Source organism: Oncorhynchus gorbuscha, linkage group LG24, assembly GCF_021184085.1.
Source record: "Oncorhynchus gorbuscha isolate QuinsamMale2020 ecotype Even-year linkage group LG24, OgorEven_v1.0, whole genome shotgun sequence".
NCBI lineage: Eukaryota > Metazoa > Chordata > Actinopteri > Salmoniformes > Salmonidae > Oncorhynchus > Oncorhynchus gorbuscha.
Window position 1 is genome coordinate 11,007,529 of NC_060196.1, and position 20,714 is coordinate 11,028,242.

Here is a 20,714-nt window from a genome sequence, read left to right on the forward strand (position 1 = left end):
ACTGCATAGAATTACAGTAACCGGTATGTTAGCTAGGTACCTAACGTTAGTTGGCTACTAATACATTGAACTTGCCATGCAGTATTATTAACTATCTGCTATCTAACTACCCAACGTTTATTGACTTGATTATTCACATTGTTCTTAGCTAAGTGGTATATTCGTTTCAATCGACATTGTTCATTATGGCTATCTACTCCGTTTTCAAGCAGAATAACTGATGAGTGAGAGTGAGGTGTTCTCTGTTTCATTTGTTTCTGGAAGTAGCTAGCCAACATTAGCTAGTTAACTTGGGTGCTTGACTACTGTTGAACGCTCGGATCAACACGACTCCTCGGCCAGATCATGCCCCGAATTTATGAACTGACAACACTCTGGATTTACAAACGCCCTGACCGCACTCTGGCACTCCAGATTGAATTTACAAACACAGCCCAAAATCATTAAATGTTTAGCTAAGTTATTTGTTATGCTAACAAGCTAGCAAGAGGTTGCATAGCAACAGCATCAACTTCCGGTAGACAGGCAAAGCTCTAGTAAACTCAACTGAAATGACAGTTCGTTTACAGTATACTAAAATTAATGAATAGCATACAGTATGTAGTATATAGTCATTAAGTATGTAGTATACAGTATTTTAGTATGGATATTCAAATACAGATCTAGATTTATTTCTTGTAATAATGTGTTAACTTGAATCCCTTTTCTCCCCAATTTCATGGAATCCAATTGGTAGTTACAGTCTCGTCTCGTCTCATCACTGCAACTCCCGTACGGACTCAGGAGAGGCGAAGGTCAAGAGCCGTGCGTCCTCCGAAACACAACCCAGACAAGCTGCACTGCTTCTTGACACAATGATCGCTTAACCTGGAAGCCAGCCGCACCAAAGTGTCGGGCCTGGGCCGGCACATGAGTCGCTGGTGCGCGATAGGACAAGAACATCCCCGCCGGCCAAACCCTTACCTAACCCGGCCGACGCTGGGCTAATTGTGCGCCACCCCATGGGTCTCACGGTCGCGGCCGGCTGCGACAGAGCCTGGACTCGAACCAGAATCTCTAGTGCTCCAGCTAGCGATGCAGTGCCTTAGACCCTCCCATACAGATTTCTTTGAAAAAATGTCTTCCCTTACTATTCATCCCATTGCCTCTGCCAGCAATGTAACCCATTTTCCCTAATCAATATGTACATTTCTCTAATTAACTGCACCTGTATATCCACAATATTATTTTTCACTGCTTTCTTTTCTATTATATCTACTATATAATTTTAACTAACTCCTGTATGAGTAGGAATGCAACAAAACTGAACAACAGCGTCATTACGTCTACAAATGAATCCTCTCATTCTGATTTTCCAGATCTTAAACTACACAAAACTGATGCAGAGTCCAAACAAATTACTACTCTTGGTTGCACCTCCTCTATCCATTGCAATACAACAATCACAACCATTTCTGTTGAATATACAAATAAATTACTTTATTTTCTTCAATCAGGCTAAGATCAACATATGTTCTTGTATAAAACCACAGTGGCACATGTCCTATTGTCACAGATGGCTCTATAAAAAAGGTCCCCGTGTCTAATATTCATCAAACCCCTTTCCGAATCTCAGGGGCTCCCTCTTTTGATATTGTTCATATTCCCAGCAGTCTTCCAATACTGCCAATACTGCCAACGTAGTATCTACATGTTATCAACCTCTTAAGGATTTTCACCTAAAATGAGATACCCAAATCTGACTGCCTGTAGCTCAGGACCTGAAGCAAGGATATGCATATTCGTGATACCATTTGAAAGGAAACACTTTGAAGTTTGTGGAAATGTTCAATTAATGTAGGAGAATATAACACATCTGGTAAAACAAGTTTTTTGTTTTGTTTGTACCATCATCTTTGAAATGCAAGAGAAAAGCCATCATGTATTATTCCAGTCCAGGCACAATTTAGATTTTGGCCACTAGATGGCAGCAGTGTATGTGCAAAGTTTTAGATTGATCCAATGAACCATTGCATTTGTTCCAACATTTTGTATCAAGAATGCCCAAATGTACATAATTGGTTTATTAATACATTTAAGTTCATAACTGCACTCTCCTCAAACAATAGCATGGTAATCTTTCACTGTAATAAATCTACTGTAAATAGGACAGTGCAGTTAGATTAACAAGAATTTAAGCTTTCTGCCAATATCAGATATGTCCAGAGAAATGTTCTTGTTACTTACAACCTCATGCTAATCACATTAGCCTACGTTAGCTCAGCCTCTACAGGACCCACCGATCCTGTAGAGGTTAACTCGTCTAAGGGATAGTGGTATTTCTCAATAATCTACTTGTAAAGCCTCTACCGGTGTAGTTTTAAAAAGGCACCATCATACATACTGCGTGCCCTCGCTTGCATCAAAGCGCAACAGCAATGTAATAACCACTGAACCATATACAAAGCACCCATAGTTAGACGATCTGATCAAAGTATGATAAATATTCACTAAAGATTAGCGTTAGCGATGACTGGAAGTCTATGGGTATCTACTAGCGGATACAGATAGCGCAATGACTGGAGGTCTATGGGTAACGCTAATTTGCATTGGTTCGCAAAACTACCTCTAACTTCCTTCATACTGAACAGAGACATAGAAATGGTATCCATAAGTTCCTCTGATGCTGGGGAAGTAGATAAAGTGCCCCATAGCTGAACACCGGAAGTATCCCTTTATCCTTAAAGGAAAACTCCACCCAAAAATGATATTTTGGTATTTGCTTTATTAGTCCATTGTTGACATAGTCCTAAAATATTTTGCCTGTCAGCAATCAAAATGATCATGTTTTGTAACTTTCAAAATACAGAAATCATCCCTGTATGATGCATTTTGCAAACATAAGAATCTCTGGATTAACTATCCAATGTTAGCTAAATGTTCTTTAAAATGGACAATTCTGTGAAATGTCTGTTGGAAGTTTTAAATTGACACAATACCTGTTAGCAATGGTATCAGCTAGAGATGACATGCAGGCGCTTGCAGGGATTTGTAGTTTTGCATGTCTACTTTGATGCTATTTAGCATTTTCGAATCAGAGTAAATAGAGCCGAATATATTGACAAAAGTTACCTTGTCTGAGAGAAATGTACATGGTTATCATGCCAGGGGAAGCCTACACTGGAAGCCCTTAATTTAAGTGTTTCTAAAATCGCCTATGGGAAAAATGGTGGAAAAACAATTGGAACCATTTCCCTGTTTGATCTCTAGATTTTATGGGTATTATGACACCTCCACTTTGGGGCTCTATAGTCTCAAGGCTTAAAAATCCTTATTTAGCCCGTCTCCTCCCCATCATCTACACTGATTGAAGTGGATTTAACATGTGACATCAATAAGGGATCATAGCTTTCACCTGGTCAGTTGCATTGAAAGAGCAGGTGTTCCCAATGTTTTGTACACTCAGTGTGCATGGGCTGTGTGCTTTTTCTGCTTATGTAGCCAAATGTATCTCCTCTCTGAGAACCTCTTTCTGCATGCGTACAGGCGAGTAGTCTTTCTCCAGTGTGGACCTTCAGGTGCATCTTCAACGGGTACTGGCGGGAGAACCTCTTCTTAAACTGGGGGCAGCTGTAGGAATGCTCCATGTAGACCCTCTGGTGCTTCGTCAGGGTGCCAGCCTCAAATCCAATTAAATTGTATTTGTCACATGCGTCGAATACTAAAGGTGTTGACCTTACAGTGAAACGCTTACTTACAAGCCCTTAAACAATAATACTGTTAAGAAAAATAAGAGTTAAGAAAATATTTTACTAAATAAACTTACCTTACAACCTTATTCTAAAAATGACTACAGATATTTTTCCCTCAATCCACACAATACCCCATAATGAGAAAGAAAACTGTTTTTTTATATCAGATTTACATAAGTATTCATAACCCTTTACTCAGTACTTTGTTTAAAGCACCTTTGTTAGCGATTGCAGCATCGACTCGTATTGGGTATGACACTACAAGCTTGGCACACCTGTATTTGGGGAGTTTCTCTCATTCTTCTCTGCAGATCCTCTCAAGCTTTGTCCTGTCTCAAGCGTTGCTGCACAGCAATTTTCAGATCTCTCCAGAGATGTTAGATTGGGTTCAAGTCCGGGCTCTGGCTGGGACACTCAAGGACATTCAGAGACATGTCCCGAAGCCACTCCAGCGTTGTCTTGGTTGTGTGCTTAGGGTCGTTGTCCTGTTGGAAGGTGAACCTTCGCCCCAGTCTCAGGTCCTGAGTGCCCTGAAGCAGGTTTTCATCAAGGATCGCTCTGCACTTCACTCTGTTCATCTTTGCCTCGATCCTGACTAATCTCCCATTCCCTGCCGCTAAAAAACATGCCCACAGCATGATGCTGCCACCAACATGCTTCATCGTAAATATGGTGCCAGATTTCCTCCAGAGGTGATGCTTGGCATTCAGGCCAAAGAGTCCAATCTTGGTTTCATCAGGCCAGAGAGTCCTTTAGGTGCCTTTTGGCAAACTCCAAGCAGGCTGTCATGTGCCTTTTACTGAGGAGTGGCTTCTGTCTGGCCACTCTACCATAAAGGCCTCATTTGTTCTTAACTGACTTGCCTAGTAAAATAAAAGGTAAAAAATTGGTGAAGTGCTGCAAAGATGGTTGCCCTTCTGGAAGGTTCTCCCATCTCCACAGAGCAATTCTGGAGCTCTGTCAGAGTGACCATTGGGTTCTTGGTCCCCTTCATGATCAAGGCCCTTCTCCCCCTGATTGCTCTGGCCAGATACCTTATTTACATATTTAATCCATTTTAGAATAAAGTTGTAATGTAACAAAATGTGGAAAAAGGGAAGGGGTCAGAATACTTTCCGAAGGCACCATATACATGACTGGGAATACAGATTTGCATCTGTTGGTCACAGATACCTTTTTAAAAAGTAGGGGTGTTTGGATGAGAACCAGTCGGTATCTGCTGTGACCACCATTTGCCTAATGCAGCGCGACACATCTCCTTTGCATAGAGTTGATCAGGCTGTTGATTGTGGCCCGTGGAACGTTGCCCCCCTCCTCTTCAAAGGCTGTGTGAAGTTGCTGGATATTGGCGGGAACTGAGTACTTATGTAAATACGGTATGTTTTTTATTTGTAATAAATTAGCAAACTTTTCTAAACCTGTTTTCGCTTAGTCATTATGGGGAAGTGTGTGTAGATTGAGAGCTTTAAAAATATATATGTATATTTTAGAATAAGGCTGTAACGTAACAAAAATGTGGAAAAGGGAAGGGGTCTGAATACTTTCCAAATGTACACTGTACGTACGGGCAACTGTGGGGACGAGGTTATCGATCAAGCTGCTCCAAGGAGTTGGATAGTTTTGACTTCTCAACAGCAGAAGCTTACTTTCAGCAGGGCAAGATCCGCCGCAAACGCACGTAAAATTAGGCTAGCAGTTCTGCTGCCGCCCTAAGCAAGATCAACATATGCCTTCCCTGTGTCATGTATAATATAAAGATTCGTAATGGATTGAGACTATAGTAGAGTAATGTGTATCATGCGCAATTGGTGCATTTCAGTTGAGCTTATTCAGTAGCACTTGGAAACGAAACATCGACGCCAACAATACCCATCGGAGAGTTACAATGTTGCAATCACTAGGCACACAACTACCTACAGTAGGAAACAGAGTTGTTATCAATATCAATCACACGACACGAGTCATGACAATAGTTAAAATGAAAATAAAACATTATCATCCAGTAGAACTGTTTTGTTATTCAGAAGGCCTAATGAAAATGTTAATGCCAAGGCTAAATTAAATTAGCTGTGTTTTGATATTTATTAATTAAATATTCACACAAATAGCTTATAAAGCAAGATTATTTGAAATTTATTTTATACAAATACTATATTTTGAAGTTTTATTACCGTGTAGGCGACTTGTTCTCCTAAATATTTTATTTATTTAAAAACAATTATATTCACTTGTGATTTTTAGCAGGGATGAAGACGCATCCGGCCATGTTTTGCTTTTCAATAAACCTGTCATGTTGGTATAAGAACATCATTCTACTTTATTACAACTTTACAGGTTAACATGCCGACCACACCACTTGCCTTACAGAATCAATTTACACATACATGTTATTCAATCATTGAACCCACACTGCTCGTGAGTGTCTGTGTGGCCAGGCGCTAAAATAGAAATAGGTTCTATTTGTGACCCTGCAAGTCTGGCCTCTCCCATCTCCTCGTTTGTTTTTAAGAACATATACCCACATGCCATCTCCTCATTGGTGTTTAGGAGCATATACCCAGGTGGGTGATTGAAAGATGAACTGAAGACCACACTCCAGTTGGTTGTGGTAATGCACCTTAAAGTTGGTTGCCAACCACCATATAAAGTCCAAAGAAGAAGAAGCCTGAAAGAGAAGAGTGTACTATTAACAAACTGTTTACCCTTTTATCTGTGGATTAATTGTCAGAGTAGAGGACCTTGTGCATTTCAGGTAAAGGAACAACCCAATGTTTATATCCCAGGACAAATTAGCTAGCTAGCTAGCTAAATTGCCATAAATGTTTAATGCTTTTCAACCTGTCCCCAAATTAATATAATTAGTTCAGAGTTTGTTTGACATTTCAACCTGCGTGTCCTGATCGTGTCTGGTGTGGGGGTACAACATCAACATGCACATCCGGATTGGTCAGCATGTACGATTCATTAAAATCATGTCAATGTGATTTTGAGGTCCAACGCCCCAATGCGTTACGAATACAATGCATATGGATGTCCGGTAAATTAAAATCTTGCTGGTCACGTTGTCCGGCGTCAAACAGAAACCCTGGACCAGACCCCCCCCCTTTCTTATTTTGGCACCCTTCAGAGTATACCAAAGGTGTGACTAAGTCACTACTATTCGAGTCACAAAGAAGTCTCAAGTCACAAAGTAGAACAGGTTGAGTCAAGTCCAAGTCGTGCATTTTAAGAGCAACTCGCATCACCAGTTATTTCAAGTCAAGTTTAATAAACATAAATACGTTTTTAATACACCAAATACGCATACGCTGAACAAAATATATAAATGCAACTTGTAAAGTGTTAGCCCCATGTTTCATGAGCTGAAATAAAATATCCCAGAAATTGTCCATACACACAAAGGTAATTTCTCAAAAATGTTGGCCACAAATTGATTTAGATCCCTGATAGTGAGCATTTATCCTATGCCAAGATAATCCATCCATTGGACAGGTATGGCATCTCAAGAAGTTGATTAAACATCATGTTCATTACACAGGTGCACCTTGTGCTGGGGACAAAAGGCCACACTAAAATGTGAAGTTGTGTCACACAACACAATGCCGCAGATGTTTCAAGTTGAGGGAGTGTGCAATTGGCATGCTGACTGCAGGAATATCTACCAGAGCTATTGCCAGATAATTTAATGTTAATTTCTCTACCATAAGCCACCTCCAACATTGTTTTAGAGAATTTGTCAGTACATCCAACCGGACTCACAACCACAGACTACATGTATGGCGTCGTGTGGGCGAGCAGTTTGCTGATGTCAACGCTATGAACTGAGTGCCCCATGGTGGCGGTGAGGTTATGGTATGGGCATGCATAAGCTACGGACAACGAACACAATTGAATTTTATCGATGGCAATTTGAATACACAGAGACACCGTGACGAGATCCCGAGGCCCATTGTCGTGCCATTCATCCGCCGCCATCACCTCATGTTTCAGCATGATAATGCACAGCCCCATGTTACTATATCTGTACACAATTCCTGGAAGCTGAAAATGTCTCAGTTCTTCCATGGCCTGCATACTCACCAGACATGTCATCCACTTAGCCCTGTTTGGAATGCTCTGGATCAACATGTACGACAGCGTGTTCCAGTTCCCACCAATATCCAGCAACTTTGCACAGCCATTGAAGAAGAGTGGGACAACATTCCACAGGCCACAATCAACAGCCTGATCAACTCTATGCAAGGGCGATGTGTCGCTCTGCATGAGGCAAATGGCGGTCACAGCAGATACCGACTGGTTCTCATCCATTTTGTTTTTAAGGTATCTGCGACCAACAGATGCATATCTGTATTCCCAGTCATGTATATATATATTTTGTTGTTGTTGATGTTTTAACGATCTCAGTCCAGCTTTAAACTTACTCTTGAATGTTGTAATAGTAGAACTCACTAATGTGCAATTTCGAAATTGGGTAGTGCATCATCAGTTCCTCTCGTCATGTTAGTCATTGCATACCATAGAGAGATGTATAACTTGTCAAAAATGTCCAGATCAATTAGCCCATGTCAGCTAATGTTTTTTTTAATGTTTTTTTTTTTTAGCCCATTCAAGCTCCTGTTTAACCCAATCAAAGCTCTTCTGTCCTGGCACCCCAATGGTGGAACCAGCTTTCCCTTGCAACTAGGAGCTCCTGCTAAATTACAAAAATGTAATGTCTCAACAAAAATCTGCATGAACTTCATAAACTGTATTCATTATGTCAATAAAGGTGTCTTGGGAAAAATGTCAATAGTTGAATGGAAGTAATTAAACTGGCACTATATAGCCTACACAGTACAAACACAATATCTAACATACTTTTTAGGCTTATATATGCGTTATATAGTGCCTTCAGAAAGTATTCATACCCCTCGACTTATTCCACATTTTGTTGTGTTACAGTTGGAGTTCAAAACGGATTAAAAAATGAATAATTCCCCTCACCCATCTACAGACAATACCCCATAATAAAATTGAAAACATGTTTAGACATTTTAGCTAATTTATTGAAAATTAAATACAGAAATTGACATAAGTATTCACACCCGAGTCAATACTTTGTAGAAGCACCTTTGGTATGCGATTACAGCTGTGTCTTTCTGGGTAAGTCTCTAAGAGCTCTCCACACCTGGATTGTGCAAATTTGCCCATTATTCTTTAAAACAATTATTCAAGCTCTGTCAAATTGGTTGTTGATCATCGCTAGACAACCATTTCCAGGTCTTGCCTTAGATTTTCAAGTAGATTTAAGTCAAAATTGTAACTCGGCCACTCAGGAACATCCAATGTCATCTTGGTAAGCATCTCCAGTATATATTTGGCCTTTTGTTTTAGGTTATTGTCCTGTTGAAAGGTGAATGTCTCCATGTCTGTTGGAAAGCAGACAACCAGATTTTCCTGTAGGATTTCACCTGCCTTTGCCGATGACAAGCATACACCTAACATGATGTAGTCACCACCATGTTTGTAAATATAAAGAGTTGTACTCAGTGATGTGTTCGTCTTGATTACAAAGTCTTATGTTTGGGGCAAACTTAATTTCTTTGCTACATTTTTTTTGCAGTTTTACTTTAGTGCCTTATTGCAAACAGGATGCATGTTTTTGAATATTTGTATTCTGTACAGGCTTCCTTCTTTTCACTCTGTCAATTAGGTTATTGTGGAGTAATTACAATGTTCTATCACAGCCATTAAACTCTGTTTTAAAGTCACCATTGGGCCTCCCGAGATTCTGGGTCCAAGTCCAGGCTCTGTCACAGCCGGTCGCGACTGGTAGACCCATGGGGTGGTGCACAATTGGCCCAGCGGCGTCCGGGTTAGGGGGAGGGATCCTTGTCCCATCGCGCACTAGCGACTCCTGTGGCGGGCCGGGCGCAGTGCACCCTGACACGGTCACCAGGTGCATCCCGTTTCCTCCGGCACATTGGTGCGGCTGGCTTCCGGGTTAATTGAGCATTGTGTCAAGAAGCAGCGCGGCTTGGTTGGTTGTGTTTGAGGATGCACGGCTCTCGACCTAGATACACCATCCAAAGTGTAATTAATAACGTCACCATGCTCAAAGGGATATTCAATGTCTGCTTTTTATTTTTACACATCTACCAATAGTTGCCCTTCTTTGCGAGGCATTGGAAAACCTCCCTGGTGTTTGCGGTTGAATCAGTGTTTGAAATTCACTGCTCGACTGAGGGACCTTACAGATAATTGTATGTGTGGGGTACAGAGATGAGGTAGTCAATCAAATTTCATGTTAAACACTATTATTGCACACAGAGTGAGTCCATGCAACTTGTTTAGAACATTTTTACTCCTGAACTTATTTTGGCTTGCCATAACAAAGGGGTTGAATACTTTTCAGCTTATCATTTATTATTACATTTGTAAAGAGACAAACAATTTAATCAATTTTAAATTCAGGCTGTATCACAACAACATTTGGAGAAAGCCAAGTAATGTGAATACTTTCTGAAAGCATTGTATATCACACAATGTCTGGATGCAATATTCTACCCAGGAATATCCAACAATGAAATATGTTACTCTCATTACTCCGAATGCATTTGTGGATTTTTTCAGCTGACAGTAAAAAATAATATTTGACTTTAATCTAAACCTTAGAAGCTATCGAGCAGAATGGTTACTTTCTATGTTATACAGAGGAATGTTTTTTCTGCTGGTGTGTCCTTAGGTAGCCCCTCTCTGAGAACTTCTTCCCACAGTGCATACAGGTGAACGGCCTCTCTCCCTCGTGGACCTTCAGGTGCATCTTCAGGTTGCCAGCCAGGGCAAAGCGCATGTGACACTGGGTACAGCTGAAAGGTTTCTCACCTGTGTGGACCCTCTGGTGCCTCTTCAGGTCACCAGCCTGGGAGAACCTCTTCTCACACTGGGGGCAGCTGAAGGGTTTCTCCCCTGTGTGGACCCTCTGGTGCCTCTTCAGGTGGTCCTGGCGGGAGAACCTCTTCTCACACTGGGTACAATTGAAGGGATTCTCCCCTGTGTGGACCCTCTGGTGGATCTCCACCTTCTGGAGGCAGCTGAAGCCTTTGTTACAGAACATGCAGAGGAACCGTTTCTCTTTACTATTGCCTGATGTGGCTCCCCCTCCCTGAGTCTGGGCTCTAGCCCTGTCGTTGGAGTTAAATACCTGATCGAAAAAGACGCGGCCTTCTGAATCGGAAGGTGCTATCGACGTGGACACTGGGTCGCGATCCCTGAGAGCGTGCGAAGGGGAGTGGATTGCGACATTTAGACTGGTCTCTAACCCATCCCTGCAGTCTAAGAAGTCACTGGTGTTGCCCTGCGAGTATCCTTTCCATATAAGAGTCTCGTTTGCATTACATGTCAGAGGAGCGTCGCCTTCCATTTTCACTTCATCTGTCACTATAACCTCCCCTTTCTTATCTAGGCACCCTTCAGAGTATACTCTACTACTGTATGGATTCCAGTCCCCTCTAGACAGATCAGTCTGTGACTCTAATACCAAGGGCATAATGCCAGGGTCCATCTCTGTCGTATAAGAACGAGACAGATCATTAACAGTCTCTACTGCATCACTTGAGTCTTGATGGGAATGAACTGTCCTTGGGCTCGAGTTTTCATAAAGTAAATATTTTGAGTCAGGAGCAGGAGAACAGCCCAGTCTCCCCAGCAACAGTCTCTCTGGGTCTGATCCGTGGTCAGATCCTGTGTGTAAGAGCCTGTGTGTCTCGGTGTCTGTCTCTGACTTGAGGATGACCTCCGTGAGGCTGGGTCGGGTCCTGGGCTGGGGCATGGTGGCAAGGTCCACCACGGCTACAGGGGGCGCTGCTCCAGTCTGAATGGCTCTGCTATTTTGTGGGTCCTCCTCTCCTTCAGTCTTCTCCTGCTTGACCAAAGACGATGCTCCAGGACCTACAGCCTCTGCAGGCTGACACAAGAGAGAAGATGATTATTATCAGTAAAGGAGTTCAATTCGATAACAATGTCATAGGGAAGTCTCATGTAAGCAAATTGGGATATGCCACATACATATATTCTAGGATTCATCCGATAGTATTGAGCAGCGAGTTGTGCCGGGGAAAATAATTCCGGGGCCCTTAGTATTTCCTGATCTGGTAACCTAACCAGGTAAAAGTCAGGACTTTATACAGCCTGGGGTGATTAATCTGTAGTAAAAAGGTTTAATATGGGCTTTTGCAACAGCTAAATGGGGATCCTAATAAAATACATGGTTTGAAAAGAGGATAAACATGGTTGGACAATAAGACCCACAAGACTGCGCTTGTTTTATGCAGGTTTGAATCGCGTAGTCCTGCCCTATGCAACTGTCAGCTATTGTGTTTGATTAATTCCAGTTAATAATTTGATTGAAAAAGTCTAGGTAGCCTAGTCAGCCCAAGTTTGAATATAAACCAAATCTGATCCCATTCACATTTTCTCACTAACAAATGGGCTACAGATACACAACGTTACCACTTTGTTTACCCTGGCCAGAGCGACAGGGAGCATAGTAGGCTAGACTATGCAGCTGCGGTTTTCAGTAGCCTACAGTTGATCAGACTGAGAAACTGTGTCGTCTCCAAGCAATACCGCATGTCAGATAGCTAGTGTTTAGGTGTATATGCTGCCACATTTATGTAAGAGTTTTTGATGGTGTCTAAATAAATAAATACCGTGGGAATGTGGAGAGCACACCTTGATTTCAGTGAATCTGATTGGTAGAAACACTCAGACTGCAGCAACACTCTGATGTTGACAGAGAAATTGTGAGAGAGTTGACAAATCCGTGTATGAGGGCTGTCAATTTTCTATAATGCCTGCCACAAGAAGTTAGTCATTCTTGAATGCGCATTATGCATGATTCTGGTTAAATTGGTAACATAAGGGACATTTTATAGACACTCTTGAAAGCCAGATCAGTGATTACTGCAACAACAAAAAAGCAGGTTAAACTATTTTGATAAAACAATATATTATTTGTGGGTCTTATGGTTGTAGAAGGCTTATATTTATCTTAGGTATAATTTCTGAATTCGTTAGGTTTTTTTGACTGCTTAACATCCAGCGTATTTGACCATTAAATTGTACAACAAAGATTATTTAGAGAAAACCTTTTTAAAAATGAGATACAATGCAGTCGGAAAGTATTCTGACCACTTTACTTTTTCCACTTTGTTACAATATATCCTTATTCTAAAATGGATTAAATAAAATGAAAAACAAATTAAATCTACACACAATACCCCATAATTATGAAGTGAAAACAGGTTATACATTTTTGGTAATTTATATTTAAAAAACATTTAAAATACCTTATTAATAGAAGTATTCAGACCCTTCGCTATGGAGACTCGAAATTGAGCTCAGGTGCATCCTGTTTCCATTGATCATCCTTGAGATGTTTCTACAACTTGACTGGAGTCCACCTGTGGTAAATGCAATTGATGGGACATGATTTGGGAAGGCACACCCATGTCTATATAAGGTCCCACAGTTGACAGTGCATGTCAGAGCAAAAACCAAGCCATGAAGTTGAAGGAATTGTCCGTAGAGCTCAGAGACAGGATTGTGTCGAGGCACAGATCTGCTGTCTGCAGCATTGAAGGTCCCCAAGAACACAGTGGCCTCCATCATTCTTAAATGGAAGAAGTTTGGAACTACAAAGACACTTCCTAGAGCTGGCTGCCCAGCCAAACTGAGCAATCGAGGGAAAAGGGCCTTTGTCAGGGAGGTGACCAAGAACCTGATGGTGCATCTGACAAGAGCTCCAGAGTTCCTCTGTGGAGAAGGGAGAACCTGCAGTGCTCCACCAATCAGGCCTTTATGGTAAAGTGGCCAGACGGAAGCCACTCTTCAGTAAAAGGCACATAACAGTCCGCTTGGAGTTTGCCAGAACGCACTTAATGACTCTTGGACCATGAGATTCTCTGCTCTGATGAAACCAAAATTGAACTCTTTGGCCTGAATGCAAAGCATCACGTCTGGAGGACACCTGCCACCATCCCTACGGTGAAGCATGGTTGTGGCAGCATCATGCTGTGGGGATGTTTTTCAGCGGCAGGGACTGGGAGACTAGTCAGGATTGAGGGAAAGATGAACGGAGCAAAGTACAGAGATCCTTGATGAAGTCCTGAGCGCTCTGGAGCAGGTTCTCAGACTGGGGCAGAGGCTCATCTTCCACTTCATCTTCCACTTCATCTTCCAACAGGACAACAACCCTAAGCACAGTGAAGACGCAAAGGGGTTGCTCTGGAACAAGTCTCTGAATACCTATGTAAAATGAGACATTTACAGTGTTTTTAAACTCATAAATGTCAGAAAACTCGTTTTTGCTTTGTCTTTATGGGGTATTATGTGCAGCTTTATGAGGTGGAAAATAACAAATAAATACATTTTAGAATAAGGATGTAATGTAACAAAATGTGGAAAAAGTGAAGTGGTCTGAATATTTTCTGAATGCACAGTATATCGCAAATCGGCCCTTTAAGCTTGAAAAAAATATTTGATATGATTTTTAAGCCATATCGCCCAGCCATAGGTGGAATCCTATTACACCAGCTCCAACGCTTGTCGTATGTGGCAGGGCTTGCAGACAATAACAGATTACAAAGGGAATCTCAGCCGTGAGATGCCCAGTGTGATGCAGCACTCCCAAATGAGTGAAATGCCTTTTATGCTAGCTTCGAGGAATACAACACCGAGTCTTGCATGAAAGCTCCTACTGTTCCGGATGACTGTGTGACCCTGCGACTGAACACCTTACCTCTGCAACTGGATCCTGGACTTCCTGCCAGGCCAGCCCACAAGTGGTGAGGGTAGGCAACAACACCTCTGCCACGTTGACTCTCAAAACCGGGGCCCCTCAGCAGAGCTCTACACTGACCTTTTTTACAAGGAGCACATGTGAGCCTAAGATGAAAAAATATTTGCTGTAACAAGCAGTTCTCTTTGTAGTAATGATGCAGGCATGACAAGTCATGAACCTGCAGGGCTCGACATTAACACTTGTTTTTTTACTTGTCCCGGACAAAAGGACAAGTCAGACAAGAAAAATGTAAATGAGTTGTCCGAATGGACAAGTAAAAATAAACACACAAAAACACAATATCAAACAATAACTCCGATCAGAGGCCAACATTGGAATAATATTCACATTTATTTCTCATGTTAAAATGTAGGTGATATGCATGTTGGTTACAGCCTCATGTCCAAATCAATGCAGACATGAGGAGCCAGAAATTGTAGCCGTTCGAACGGACAACAATAAGTGGGTCTGTCCAGGTGCTGTTGGCTGTGCCTCTGTACTACATGGACATTGTTGGCGCACCCCCTTGGGTTTGTGCCGTGGGGGGAGATCTTTGTGGGCTATGCTCGGCCTTGTCTCAGGATGGTAAGTTGGTGGTTGAAGATATCCTTCCAGTGGTGTGGGGGCTGTGCTTTGACAAAGTGGGCGGGGTTATATCCTGCCTGTTTGGCCCTATCGTCGGACGGGGCCACAGTTTCTCCCGACCCCTCCTGTCTCAGCCTCCAGTTTTTATGCTGCAATAGTTTGTGTCAGGGGGCTAAGGTCAGTCTGTTATATCTGGAGTATTTCTCCTGTCTTATCCGTTGTCTTGTGCGAAATTAAGTACACTCTCTAGTTCTCTCTCTCCCGAAGGACCTGAACCCTAAGACCATGCATGCCACAGGACTACCTGGCCTGATGACTCTTTGCTGTCCCCAGTCCACCTGGTCGTGCTGCTGCTCCAGTTTCAACTGTTCTGCCTGTGGCTATGAAGCCCTGACCTGTTCACCGGACGTGCTACCTGTCACAGACTTGCTGTTTTCAACTCTCTAGAGACAGCAGGGGCGGTAGAGATACTCTGAATGATTGGCTATGAAAAGTCAACTGACATTTACTCCTGGGGTGCTGACCTGTTGCACCCTCTACAACCACTGTGATTATTATAATTAGAGCCGGCTGGTCATCTATGAACATTTTAACATCTTTGCAGTGTTCCGTTATAATCTCCACCCTGCACAGCCAGAAGAGGACTGGCCACCCCTCATAGCCTGGTTCCTCTCTCTGTTTCTTCCTAGGTTCTGGCCTTTCTAGGGAGTTTTTCCTAGCCACTGTGCTTCTACACCTGTATTGCTTGCTGTTTGGGGTTTTAGGCTGGGTTTCTGTACAGCACTTTGTGACATGAGCTGATGTAAGAATGGCTTTATAAATACATTTAATTGATTGATTGACAGACATTGGCTTACCCAAACGACAACTCATGCTCCGTTTATTTATTGGCTTCCTGGTAAGATCCTAATTTGATAAAGCCATAAAAAGCATTGTTTTTGTCACAGAAGGCTGCTGAGGGAAGGACGGCTCATAATAATGGCTGGAACGGAGCGAATGGAATGGCATCAAATACATGGAAACAATATGTTTATTTTTTTAATATATACACTTTCCCCCCTACCCTTATTAGAGTAAACTAACGGACAACAATCATTCTACTTACAGCTACTTCGTTCACATCTACAGTACCTGTAATTCAATAATTATACATATAATCCTAATTTCCTCTTTCTTCAAGTGCTAGATTATCACTCACAGCGGCCAATCCACCGGTCATTCTGAGTTTAACTCCAACCCTTCGATATCCACAGATTAACCCATCTTTCCCATTTCCTTTTGCAATACATCCCTCTATTTTACTATGATGTCTTACAAGGGTCTTCAACCTCCCTATTTGTAACATTTCTACCGATCATTCCCTAACAATAAATAGCTTACCCAACAGTATAATGATATTTCCTATTGACTGATGGTTTTTCAGATCCTGCAACAACAGTTTGTTAGGGTTTTAGTCCAGAGAAATTAATTAAATAGCTACTGCTAAATAGTTAGTTAAATAATTATCCACAGTGACCCTATATTGCACTGACTATGCGAACTTGTCTCAAACTAGAGGTCGTGAATTAAAAATGGGGTCGCAAGAGAAACTATGAAATAAATAAGCTTGGTTCATAGAACCCGTGTTACGTTAGTAACCTCCTGTAGCCGCGGTTGTAATAAACTGAGCGGTTTCTGTTTCCTTCCTACAAATAAAATGTGGCTCGATCTTTTATACGGTTTAAGCTACAAAATATTATGACCCCCATCACTGAAAGATAAGACTCAGGAATACATATGTGTTTCTCTCAATAAATGCCCACAAGTCTCATTAGAACAGAGTGGACTAGACCAGTCACTAAATCAGACTGGTGGAGAAAGGACATCAATGATGATGTTCTTTTCTACACAGAAGATCATACAAAATGATCGCCTGATGATTTTCTGAACTTCCCAATACCTTTCTGATCCCTTATTGAGGTCACTAGTTAAGGTATCGTGGCTTTCACCTGGTCAGTCTATGTCATGGAAAGAGCAGGTGTTCTTAATGCATTTTAGAGCCCACTACCCCCGTCGCCCCATGAATGGTTTTGACCACTAACGTTTAAAAAGATATGTTTTGCATGGCCCGGTGCTGCGGGTGAGCAGGATTTGCAACCATTCCACTGATTCTAAATAGAAATCTCTACCCACCCTGGGGACCGGGCCAACCAAAACGAATACACGCTCCAAACCATACACTAGGCTATCCATATTACCAGATCTTCTATTCTTTCTATTTCTATGGTGGATTTGCAGCTGCGATTTAGATAATGCATTGATGTATAGCTAGCTAGCTGAAACGTCAGAGAGAACAAAGAATATAGCTATTTGATCATGTCTGTGTGTATATCCAAATATTAATGACGTCTGGAATCCTATATGATTTCACTGGAATTATCAACAGGCAAGAATCAGACAAACGGCAACCCTCAACAGCTCGTATAGGCACGGTTTAGCTGTGATTCAACTGTTTACAAGTAGTCTTTCTGAAATAATTATTTTCACCTAATAGTATGCCTGTTAACCAAAATGGTGCTCACATAACTTTCCTGTGTCAGTCTGAGGTGGAACCTAAAAATGAGAACTTCCTCTCTAGGACAGGAATTACTCAAAATAGGTGCGATAACTTATTTTGAGGTGGGCCTTTAATAGCGGAGTGAAGGCTTTCTGAAATAGACGGGGCACATTTGATGTACTGTAATGTTTTATGTTACACTATGACACGAACCTCTATCACGATAACATGCTGGGTTGAGGTTCCAGTCTCCTCATTTATAGTTATGGGTTGGTCATCTCTCCACGGATTGAGTCCCGCTGGCTTCACTAAGCTCCTGTGGCCTACAGTGAGATGTCCTTTACCTGAGAGAGTGAATGGAGGAAAGGGGTGGTTAAGTTAGATACTGTGTGCTCAGTGCTATATTGTACACTATTGACACTGTCTACAATTGGCAAGGATGCAAGGTAACAGTTCTCATCATTTTTTTGATATCCTAATTTATTGCTGGATTCTTTTCCATGCACCACTTTTTTTATTGAGTATGACAATAGGAAATTGGTTAGAAGCTGGTTAGAATATGATATGGTCTTTGTCTGAAATCCAGCTTGCCTACTACTTACTTAAACTGCGTACTGTGTATAACATACACATAATCGTATAACATACTACTTTTTTATTTTTAAATACAGTAAGCAACAAATACCAACATACAAGGCTAATCCATTTTTCTACATTAGATGTGTGTCGATTCTGCCTGCACTCGGTCGAGGGACGAGCAATCACGGATGGGTGACGCCATCTGACGTAAGGCAGTGAGGCTCATTGTGCTTTCAAGACAACTGGGAATTCGGAAATAACCGAGATCAAATAGACGAAAGTGATCTCCAGGTCGGAAAGTCGGAGCTCTAGAAAGACGACTTAATTTCCGACATGCAATTTCCAGTCAGAGCGAGTTTTTTTCCCGAGTTCCCAGTTGTTTTGAATGCAGAGAAGTTGGAAGTCGGAGATGTACTTGTTCTGAGTTGTTTTGAACCCGGCATAATACAGAGAACGCGTCATCTAATTGCGATGTTTCCCGCCAATCGTTAGTTTAGTAACTCATCCATATCAGCTGTTGTCAAACACACGTGAGTCTTACTCGAAAGTGAACATTGATTTATACAAGACGAAAAGCCGACATTAGTATAACATACTGGCACTCAAAGCTTACTCAATTTTCGAAAAATTCACATACTATAATTTTTTTTTTAGGCATACCTAAAAGGCCTATTATTTAGAACGAAAATATAGGTATTAGGACAACGCAATTCTGTCGGTGGAAGAATACTTTTCTTAATTGACCTTCCTGGTAAAATACAAACATTATACAAGATGGATATCAGAGAAGTATTACATACTATCCAAAAACTGACCAAGTTCCAAACCTGGGTAACATATCTGAACACGAGCGGAGGGGAACCGGGCGACAGGCCGCGCAGCCTCCGCATTCAGCAAAATGTACCTCTTGCCATTCCTCTGTATCCGTCGAGGATCTTGACACTATTGGGACGACTCGCGAGGACGCGCTCCCGTGACACCTTCAGTTCCAGAAGCTGTAGTTTCCTCCGCAATGCCCTGTTTTCTTTCTGGCTTTGAGACATTTCCAAACGAAACACTGCATAGTCGTCGTCTACGAGTTTACATATCTCTGTAACGGCTGCATTCGCTAGGACCTCCATAATGGAGGCTATCTGAGTGTGAAAAACCACACCGTCACAGTTTGCCATTGTTAGCTAACACGAATTAAACACAAACTGGGGTAACGTTAAGTATGTGATGCTGTGCAGTTAAATTAACAAATGTTCCACTGTGTTAATAAATGTCTAAATAACAATAAAAACCTTAACGTGGAAATTGTTATTGGTCACTTCCGTTTGTTTGGCGTCATAGCTTAAAGGGTGTGGTTAAATGAAAAGGTTGTGCGCGCTGTTCTGTGAATTACGGTACAGTTTATTACGTTACACATCAAATCTCTTATGATCCGTATCTTTCAAGACGATAGGAGAAATTGATAATGAATACATTTATTCCGTCTACATCACCTCAGTAAGATAAAGATTAAATTGTTCTCGTTCTATCCAATGTTTACCGTCTCTCTAAAAGCAGGTATTTACACAAGCCTGTTTCAAATGATAAATTAACTAAGGATTAATGAGGGGTATGTGGTTATTTACCCTCTTAGCCCAAGACACCAAACATAACTACAGTGCATTCGGAAAGTATTAAGACCCCATGACTTTTCCCACATTTTGGTACGTTACAGCCGTATTCTAAAATGGTTCAAATATTCCCCCCACCAGCCCTCAATCTACACAAAATACCCTAAAATGACAAAGCAAAAACAGGTTTGGGAAGGTTAGCAAATTTATAACAAATACAAAAATATATAAATGTAATATTTCAGTTTTAAGTATTTAGACCCTTTACTCAAGTACTGTGTTGAAGCACCTTTGGCAGCAATTACAGCCTCAAGTCATCTTGGGTATGACGCTACACGCTTGGCACATCTGTATTTGGGGAGTTTCTGTCTCTGTCAGGTTGTATGGGGAGCTTCACTCCACAGCTATTTTCAGGTCTCTCCAGAGATGTTTGATCGGGATCAAGTCCGGGCTCTGGCTGGGCCACTCAAGGACATGCAGAGACTTGTCCCGAAGCCACTCCTGCGTTGTCTTGGCTGTGTGCTTAAGTTTGTTGGAAGGTGAACCTTTGCCCAAGTCTGAGGTCCTGACCATGCTTCTCATGGTCTGAGAGTCCTTTAGGTGCTTTTTGGCAAACTCCAAGCGGGCTGTTATGTGTCTTTTACTGAGGAGTGGCTTCCGTCTGGCCACACTACCATAAAGGCCTGATTGGTGGAGTGCTGCAGGGATGGTTGTCCTTTTGGAAGGTTCTCCCATCTCCACAGAGAAACTCTGGAGATCTGTCAGAGTGACCATCGGGTTCTTGATCACCTGCCTGACCAACGCCCTTCTCCCCAGATTGTTCAGTTTGGCCGGGCGCCCAGCTCTAGGAAGAGTCTTGG

General features: G+C 41.9%; 4 protein-coding genes across 5 annotated transcripts in view; 1 reads left to right on the forward strand and 3 right to left on the reverse strand.

The window, feature by feature from the left end:
* The window catches only part of LOC124012438 (zinc finger protein 606-like), a 1,040,669-nt gene that overhangs the window by 452,358 nt on the left and 567,597 nt on the right, over nucleotides 1-20,714 (reverse strand). The window lies entirely within an intron of this gene.
* LOC124012437 overlaps nucleotides 1-20,714 on the reverse strand; it is a 971,157-nt gene that overhangs the window by 416,182 nt on the left and 534,261 nt on the right. The window lies entirely within an intron of this gene.
* LOC124012433 (neurotrophin receptor-interacting factor homolog) overlaps nucleotides 1-20,714 on the forward strand; it is a 162,804-nt gene that overhangs the window by 101,617 nt on the left and 40,473 nt on the right. The window lies entirely within an intron of this gene.
* Nucleotides 10,030-19,597, reverse strand: LOC124012461 (zinc finger protein 583-like). The gene is made up of 3 exons (XM_046326098.1): nucleotides 19,158-19,597; nucleotides 17,888-18,018; nucleotides 10,030-11,676 (listed from the first exon to the last, which is right to left on the reverse strand). Exons 1-3 carry the CDS (start codon nucleotides 19,420-19,422, stop codon nucleotides 10,417-10,419), a joined length of 1,656 nt encoding a protein of 551 aa, XP_046182054.1. The 5' UTR covers nucleotides 19,423-19,597; the 3' UTR covers nucleotides 10,030-10,416.

Bases quoted from the DNA above. Each gene is read 5' to 3' on its own strand.
- LOC124012461 (XM_046326098.1), bottom strand. From the start codon at position 19,422: ATGGCAAACTGTGACGGTGTGGTTTTTCACACTCAGATAGCCTCCATT. The intron at 18,019-19,157 runs GTACATTTTGCT...TCACTCTCTCAG, and splicing joins ATACAGAGGAATGGCAAGAG to GTAAAGGACATCTCACTGTA. The intron at 11,677-17,887 runs GTTCGTGTCATA...CTCTTGTGTCAG, and splicing joins AGCATGTTATCGTGATAGAG to CCTGCAGAGGCTGTAGGTCC.